At 50.6% G+C, this 8,673-nt stretch overlaps 1 protein-coding gene across 1 annotated transcript; it reads left to right on the plus strand.

Moving 5' to 3' along the window:
* The first annotated feature begins 1,173 nt into the window (after positions 1–1,173).
* On the plus strand, positions 1,174–8,504 carry WSB2 (WD repeat and SOCS box containing 2). Its single transcript, XM_053279286.1, has 9 exons — positions 1,174–1,562; positions 2,449–2,620; positions 3,482–3,717; positions 3,882–4,016; positions 4,671–4,771; positions 5,089–5,261; positions 5,971–6,084; positions 6,788–6,895; positions 7,569–8,504. The coding sequence occupies exons 1-9, from the start codon at positions 1,490–1,492 to the stop codon at positions 7,729–7,731; spliced, it is 1,275 nt and encodes a 424-aa protein (XP_053135261.1). The 5' UTR covers positions 1,174–1,489; the 3' UTR covers positions 7,732–8,504.
* The last annotated feature ends 169 nt before the right edge of the window (positions 8,505–8,673 follow it).

Below are 8,673 nucleotides of genomic sequence, written 5' to 3' on the forward strand. Positions count from 1 at the left end.
GCCCCTACCCTATAAGTCAGCTGGGGAGGCACATCTTTATGAGGTGGTCCTATAGTTCTGCAGTTGCGTTATGGGAAAGGTTTCACTCTTGCTGAGGCTGATGGAGAAGCCAGAGAGCAACCTAAGATCTGGAGGGAATGTTTTCCCTAAAACAGGAGGCCTCGGCTCCTGCTAAAAGATAAGCATATGCAGAAATGGAAGAGCAGAAAAGGAACTGCTGATGTCCACAGAGGATAAAACACTAGAGGAACCAGGGTAAACATGTCAAAACACCACCACAAGCCAGTGTTTGCTCCAACTGGGATTCCCAGATGTTGTTGACTACAACTCCCAGAACTGGCCCGCTGCAATGGTTTTTCCTTGGGGATTATGGGAGTTAACAACATCTGGGAATCCCTGTTAGAGGGAACACTGAACACAATTTTTCTTTACCCAGAGGTTCCTATATAAGACAACCATGTATGAACAGGTTGGAGTTTGCTGTCTCAGCGGTAGCTTAGGCTACATCCCAGCCTCGGTGCATCTTTACCATCTCAGGATGATTCTGCTGTCCGGGGGCAGACCTCTGGATACAGGCACAACATAAAGTCTGGACAGGGCACAAGCAGGAGCTCAGTTGGGCCAGACTGGAGATGGCTCATCTGCACACCATTCTGAAGACCTCCTCATATGTTCACCCGATTCAGACATGATGCTGAACGAGTGTACAGATGTCTGTGCACTTGTCCATGTGTTTGTGCAAATGACTGTACCTGTGCTTGTTTAAAAAGTGGACCTGGACACAGGCCCTTCAAATGCATGATGGCACAGATAGGCAGTGGACTTCTGTACCTGCATTCAACATGTGTGAATGACTGTACCGGTGAACAGATCTGTACCTGCCTGTGTACACTTGTACGAGTGTTGAACATAATGCCTGTTTTGAAAGAGAAAGAAAGGACTGGGCAATCCTATCCACAGATTTCCTTAGTAGCAAGCCCCATTAATCCTAGGCACGTTTACTTGCGAGTAATCCTCACGGAACTCAAGGGAGGGGCTTGCGTCTGAGCTAAGACGCACAGAACCGGGTTTGCAGGGTGAGGGCGGCCATCCTAATATGCATTTACTTGGGAGTAAAATGGACCCAATGGGCCACTGGACCCAATAGCGTTTGCTTCCGAGGAAACAACGTGCAGGTGTAGAGCCTGCCGCCTGCCAGAGTCCGCCTCTCGGCTAGGCTCAAGAGGGTCATGTAGAAAAACCAGACCCCAGCCGTCCCGGTGCGCGGCCGCGCGCGGGATCCTGGCGAGGTCCCCCCGCCGTGCGCCCAGGGCGCAAGAGCGCCGCCACCACCAGGCGATCGTCCCAGCAACGCGCCCTGGACCTGGGCCAGAGCTCCCGCCTCCTCCCGGGCTCGTCATGTGACGGGTGACGGCTGGGAAGTGGAAGAGGACGCGGCCCCCCTTGCCCGGATCGCCACTTGCGGCGGCGGCGTCTCGATGCGCGCCGGATGGAGGCGCCGGCAGGGGATCCCCGGTGGCTGCGGCTGCCCTTGCAGAGGGAGGTGCCGGCGGCGGCGGAGGGTAAGCAGGCGCGGCGCGCAGCCCAGCACTCCCAGTCCCGGGAAGAAGGAGAAACAGAAGAGCCAGCCAGCCAGCCAGCTCCTCCTCTTCCTCTTTTTCTCCTGCCCTTCAACATTTCACAGCGACACCGGAGCGCAGCGCTCCCCGATCCCAAGGATTTCCCGCTTCCCAATTCGCAAATGCGTACTGCTGCCGCCGAAGAAGGCTCTCTTCTTCTGCCGCCTGTGTGCCTCCCGGGCAGCATCTCCAAGCGAGGGCTGAGAGAGACTCCTGCCTGCCTGCAACCTGGGAGAAGCCGCTGCCGGTCCGGGCTAGTCAATCTTGAACAGGGTCTGACACGGTAGAAGGCAGCTTCCTAGGTTCTGAGGGACTGATTGCCCTGCAATCGCCTGGCTGCCGCTGACCCAACCAGGAAATCCCATTCCAGCCACTGGAAATGGAGTCTCCCCCAACTCCCCCTTTTCTCCTCTTGGGAAGGGCACAGGGACCTAGGAAGCTGCCTTCTACTGAGTCAGACCTTTGGGCCATCTAGCTCGCTGCTGTCTGCTCTGACTGACGGTGCTCTTCCCCGGGGTTTCAGGCAGTTTTCTCTTCCTGGAAATGCCAGAGATTGAACCTGGGCCCACAGTCAGACTTCTAAAGGACAGGGACAGACATACACATCTAATAAATAAAATAAAATAATAAATAATTATATGAACTGTGTGTGCCAAGAAGACAGTGAAGTCCTTTCTCTCTGTGTAGCATCTAACTCTATTTATTTAACATTTTGAAATATGTTAAATAAATAATCTAGGCTGATTTCCTGCCCTGGGCTGTCTCTTGGGATTGTCTCGTGTGTTTGTGCCCTGTAGTGAAGGGAGCCTTTCTGTCTTTCTCTCCCCAGGAGAGCCCCTCCTGGTGGCTGAGCTGAACCCGAGCCGGTCCCAGGCATACACCTGGAAATCTAGCTGTGAGACATGGAGCGTGGCCTTCTCCCCGGACGGGGCCTGGTTCGCGTGGTCTCAGGGCCATTGCATCGTCAAGCTGCTCCCGTGGCCGTTGGAAGGAACCGCCCCGTGAGTATCCGCCTGTTAGCAGTCCTTGTGCTTTTGCAGAAGACACTTCTCACACACTCACACACGCACCCTGTGCATCGGAACAAGAGAGGGGCCTGCAATTCTGGTTAAAGATTTGCCAGACTGTCCTGTGATGCAGTGTCATTGTGGTTCAAAATGCAAATTAGCAGCACCTGCACTCTGTGTGATATGTCGGACTTTGCTCTGTAGGGCACCTAAGGGCTCACTTTTCACACACCTGTGCTTGGGATAGGGCCCCATAGCTCATTGGCAGAGCAACAGCTTGACATGCAGAAGCTCCCAGGTTCAATCCCTGGCAGCATCTCCAGGTAGGGCAGGCAGAGACTCCTGCCTGCAACCTTGGAGGAGCCGCTGCCAGTCTGTGAAGACAATACTGAGCTAGATAGACCAATGGTCTGACTCAGTATATGGCAGCTTCCTATGTTAATTGGTTGCATTCATAGCTTAGAAACAGAGCAGCTGCTTTTTATGCAGAAGGTCCCAGGTTCAGTCCCTGGCAGCATCTCCAGGTAGGGCAAGGAGAGATTCCTGCCTGAAATCTTGGGAGAGCTGCTGCCAGTCTGTGCAGACGATACTGAGCTAGAGAGACTGAGTGTCTGGGGAAGAAGCTTAGCTCAGTGGAACAGCACCTGCTATGTAAGCAGAAGGTCCCTCCCTGGCAGCAATCCCTCACTGCATGCCATGAGGCAGACTGTTCCACTGTCAACCAGCTCTTACAATTCAGAACTTATCCCTGATACCTAGCCTAAATCTGCATCCTTGCCAAGGCAGCCCTGTGTCCAGCACGTTGCGGAAGTTCCAGTTCTCTGACATGCTCCCTCCCACTTTCCCCACTTGTAGGAACTGCAAAGCCTTGGAGCGGAAGAGCCTCGGCGAGAAGGCGGAGGCCAGAGGGCGAGGCGGGGCCAAGGAGAAGACGTTGGAGTGCGGCCAGATCGTCTGGGCTCTGGCCTTCAGTGCTTGGCACCCTTCCCGCTCCAGGAAGCATCTTCCGAGGGCGACAGTGGACTCTTCCTGTTTGGTCCTTGCTACGGGACTGAACGACGGGCAGATTAAAGTCTGGGAAGTGCAGACAGGTAAACCCACCTTCCTATGGAATATAGGAAGAAGCGGCCTGATTCAGTTGGTCTGTCTAGCTCAGTATTGTCTCTGAAGTGGGCATCTTTGGGGAAAGACTTTGAAAGGGATGGAATATCCACGCTTAAGGTTGAGACGTCTCCCTGTGCCTTGCTGTCCGTAGGGCGTCTGCTTTTCAGCCTCTCAGGGCACCAGGATGTCGTGAGGGACCTGAGCTTTGCACCCAGTGAGAGCCGCTCCATCCTCGTCTCTGCGTCGCGTGACAAGACCCTGCGCGTCTGGGACCTGAGCCAGAATGGTAGGCCTTCGTTAGATGCAATAATGGCCTCTGGATGAGCATAATTTGAGAGAACGCCTCCTTGGTCATGAACCCTGCCGTGCCGCCTGTTACGATCTTCTGGAGAGGTCTGGTTACGGTTGCCGCCAGCTCGTTTGGTGGCGACCCAGGACCAGGCTTTCTCTGTGGCTGCCCCAGGGCTTCGGAATAAGCTTCCCGCTGAAATAAGAGCATCTCCTTCTCTGTGTGTTTTCAGGAAGAACCTCAAGACCCTCCTGTTCTCACAGGCTTTTAATTAGAATTCATTTTAATCATTTTAAAAACTTGTTTTGATATTCCATTGTTTTTTTATTGTCCTCTATTTTGATTGGTGACTTTTAAATATTTTAAATTTTCTACACCGCCTAGAGATAGACCTATCAGGCGGTATAAAAATATGATAAATAAATATTGACTGATTCGCTGATAGGTGTTAGGGCTGTGTCTTTCTTCAAAGAAGCGCAGCTCTGAGTCTGGGCCATGGGCATGGGCATGGTTTCCTTCATTCTTCCACGGAAGTTCATGAAGTCGGTCTTTGATATGTTTGCATGCCAGCCCAAACTCACGTCTCTGGGTGGTTCGCAGCAAGGAGCAACCTGTCCCAGAACGGTGCTAAGCCTTTTCCCGTCTCCCCAGGGAAGCAGCTCCGGGTGCTGTCCGGCCACGTGCAGTGGGTCTACTGCTGTTGCATCTCCCCTGATGGCCACATGTTGTGCTCTGCAGCTGGAGAGAAGTCGGTAAGCCTTGCTGGGGCAGTGAAGGCGGGAGCCGACCATCAGTTGCCTTCACTGCCCTTTATGTCCTCCAATGTGTATTCATGTCTGAGACAGCCTTTCCTCTCCCCCTGTAGGGGGTTTCACAGCCTTGGGTCCCCAGCTGATGACGGACTACAGCTCCTATCACCCCCAGCCACAATGGCTGTGTGGTTATGGATGATGGGGGTTGTAGTCCAAGAACACCTGGGGACCCAAGTTCCAGAACGTCTGCCCTAAGAACGTCCGTTTCGAGCCTTCATGAGTCTAACCGTAGCCGTCTTCTGCTATCCCTCTCGCAGGCCCTTCTGTGGAGCATGGATTCCTACAACCTCCTCCGAAAGCTGGAAGGGCACCAGAACTCTGTGGTATCGTGCGAGTTCTCTCCCGACTCGGCCCTCCTTGCGACGGCTTCGTACGATACATCGGTGATCATTTGGGACCCTTACACAGGGGAGCAACTGAGAGCCCTCTGGTAAGGGAGATTATGGTCGGTCAGGATCTGGAGGTGGTACAGTCTTGCCCTTGCCGCGGAAGCAGGTGCTTCAGGCAGAAGGGGGCGGCACCATTCTTCCTCTCTTTGGTTGTCCTTTTTAAGAGCTCCACTCTGCAACTAGGGGAAGAATTTTGACTTCCAGTATTAAAGATTGGGAAGGCTGTGTATAGGCTGGAGCACTCTGAGGAATCCCCATCCAGCCATGAGACTAGCTGGGTGACTCTGGGCCAGTCACTTCTCTCTCCGCCTAACCTACTTCACAGGGTTGTTGTGAAAGAGAAACTCAAGGATGTAGTACACCGCTCTGGGCTCCTTGGAGGAAGAGCGGGATAGAAATGTAAAAATAATAATAATAATCCCAGAGATAGTTAAGCAGGGCTGTCATCCCATCACAACTTTTAAAAAGGATTTTAATGGAGCAGCGTCTTCCTTAGGAAGGCCATGAGCGTCTTCTTCCCAGCACTCTTGGTAGCATTCCACTCAATTTCCCCCTTTGTAGTCTCATGATCGTTCCATGAAACTGAATGGCAGGAAATTCAGGACAGAAAGAAGTGATTTTTTTCACGCAGGTTAATTGGTGGAAATCATTGCCACAGGGTGTCGCTAGCTTAAGATGGCATTCAATGGATAGATCTACCAATGGCCATAACCCAGAGCAGCTAAATAGATACCAACCTTTCTTCCTCAGCCACGTTCCGCTGCAGTCGGCTCTGGACCACGGCAGTGACTTCCACGCCACTTCCCTGCGATCCGTGTGCTTCTCACCTGAAGGCCTCTATCTTGCCACTGTGGCTGATGACAGGTGAGATGCTTGGAGGATGGCCAAAGTGCTCACACCTCATTGCTCACGGGCCTTTCCCAGACTTGAGGCAGAGGCAGGGGTCTGTTTCTGAGCTGTGCTTCAAGTGCTGCTCACCCAAGATGCCATGGCCACAGCAGCCATGACCAGAGACCTTGGCCTTCAACAGTGGTTGACTATTTAGGCCTGGTTGTGGACTGAGATCCTTTATTTCTCCCTCCTAATGCTAAAACTCACATCATCCAATGAGATGGATGGGCAGTGTATTCGGCACAGACAAAAGAAAGTGTATCAGAAAGAAAGTGTTTTTATAGCTCTGTTTTTAGCTTTTAAAATAACTTTTAATTTGGAACTCTTTTTTAAAAATGTTATTTTAAATGTGGTTTTAGCTTGGTTTTAACTTCAATTCGGTTAATTTTATTAGTCTTAATTTATATTATGTTTTAATTAATGTTGTGATAGTCCTGAGCAGTAGTGTACTGGAGGGGTGGGGTATCAATATTTTAAATTACATATCTCCGCAAGATGCATCATGAGCTTGTGGAACTTCCTGCCATAAGACGTGGTGATGTCCACAGGCTTAGATAAATTTGAAAGGAAATCAGACAAATTCAAGGCTATCACTGGGGAGTGATTTGAAGCATCTTCCTAGCACCAGATCATTGTCTGGTTTTCCAAATAAGTATCCCTCCCTCATCTCTTCTAGACTCCTGAGAATCTGGGCCTTGGAGCTTGGGAACCCTGTTGCCTTTGCCCCTGTGAAGAATGGTCTCTGCTGTACCTATTTCCCACACGGAGGGATCATTGCTACAGGGTAGGTTCCAGGAAGTAACCAACAACATCTTAAACCTTCAACCATTGTGACTGGGGATGATGGGAGTTGTAGTCCATCATTGGCATAGGGGGCAGGGACCTATTTTGTACTATCTTTACCCAACTCTTAAATTGACACACACACCCTTAAGATAGGCTAAATACAAGTTATACCTGTATTTACCTGAGAAGAATGAGGACTCTGAATTTACAACCCTCCCAACTTCTAGCATCAAAGAATTTTATAAAATAACTGCCTCTGAATATTGAAGTCTAGGTGCCACTGTTAAATTTTTAGGCACCATGGTTCCCTGGCACCAGGGATTTGTTAAGCCCTGCCTTAATTACATCATTCGCCCAAATCTAAGACCAGATTCCCCCCCAGTTCTTTCCTGTTAAACATGTAGGGGTGTCACCTTGGATTCAGAGTCCTTTCTTTTGGGTAAATACAGGTATAAAACTAATTTATCTTTTAAGGCATCATCTTACATCCAGAGCTGCCTTCTATTTGGATAAATACGGTATTTTGTACATTTTGGATTTTACCTGCAAGTCCTTCGGGGACCTCTCTTGACTGATGTGTGGGGAACGCGTCTTCGACTACGGCACATCCTCTTTGCTTCAATAACGGCCCCTGCATCTTCCAGTGACTCCCTCTCTCTCTCTCACTACAGGACAAGAGACGGCCACATCCAGTTCTGGACCACCCCGCGGGTCCTCTCTCCACTCAAGCACTTGTGCCGGAAAGCCCTCCGCCGCATCCTGACCACTGACCAGGTTCTAGCCTTGCCCATCCCAAAGAAGGTGAAAGAGTTCCTCACCTACAGGACTTGGTGATGCTGACTAGGAAGATCTGGCCTGCAATGTCCTGGCTTCCGTTTGGCACCAAGGAGGAGCTGGAAACGGCAGCTTTGCAAATGTTTCCCTTCTCTGCTGTGGAGGCAACGTAAGTCCCGGGTTATATCTGGGAACCTGGCCATGACAAATCCCATTGACTGCAACTCACTCAATCTCTTCTGCACCTGCCCCCCGAGGAGAGACTAATGTCCCTACCGTGTGGTTTGATTTCAGAAGTTCTCGACTTCCTCGAACAGGCTTTAGGTTTCCCTCGGTTGTTTTGTACTGAACAGGCGGGCACAAACTTCCAGATGTGAGAAGGTGGCACTTTCCTGGGCTCTTTCCTGCCGAGCACAGAAACGACGGTTGTGTTCAACGGTTAGATGCACAGCAGTGCAAACGGCAGCTATTTATGGGGGGCTTCTCGTGACTGGATGTAGATCATTTTGTCCACCTGAAGGTGTAACTGAAAAGCTTCCCATGCTGCTGGTAGAACTCACTCTCCTTATGTATATTCCAGCAGCAGAAGGCCTAAGCTGCAGGTGCGGCAAAGCAGATTCAGGAGTCATTCTTCATAGTCAATGTGGTCATATAAGCTCATTTTTGAGTTCTCATTCTCTTTTCCAAGGCAGCCTCTCCTTGTAGGGAAACACCACCTAAAATGTGATCTCTGTGCACGAGATGTTTGTTTCTACAGACTTATAGAAGGGTGACATTGGAGCACCTGATCTGAAACCATGTTCTTTTAAAGCTATAAAAGTTGTACCAGGTGACATTGTTGGCTGGTTATATTTCAAAAACAAATGTTCGTATCACGGGCTTTAAAATGGGAGATTCCCATAAGGAGGTGCAGATAGAGAGAGAAGGTAAGTTTCGCGTTATCAAGACTTCGAATCGAACCATGCATTTTGGTTTGCACACATCCCTACAAACAGGCGGCAT

The sequence above is a fragment of the Hemicordylus capensis genome, chromosome 15 (genome assembly GCF_027244095.1).
Source record: "Hemicordylus capensis ecotype Gifberg chromosome 15, rHemCap1.1.pri, whole genome shotgun sequence".
NCBI classification, from domain to species: Eukaryota; Metazoa; Chordata; class Lepidosauria; order Squamata; family Cordylidae; genus Hemicordylus; species Hemicordylus capensis.

What these genes read in the sequence shown, in the direction of transcription:
- WSB2 (XM_053279286.1), top strand. Translation starts at nt 1,490, where the DNA reads ATGGAGGCGCCGGCAGGGGATCCCCGGTGGCTGCGGCTGCCCTTGCAG. An exon ending in CTGCAGCTGGAGAGAAGTCG is followed by an intron (nt 4,772 to 5,088) that starts GTAAGCCTTGCT and finishes TCCCTCTCGCAG; the next exon opens with GCCCTTCTGTGGAGCATGGA. An exon ending in GGAGGGATCATTGCTACAGG is followed by an intron (nt 6,896 to 7,568) that starts GTAGGTTCCAGG and finishes CTCTCACTACAG; the next exon opens with GACAAGAGACGGCCACATCC.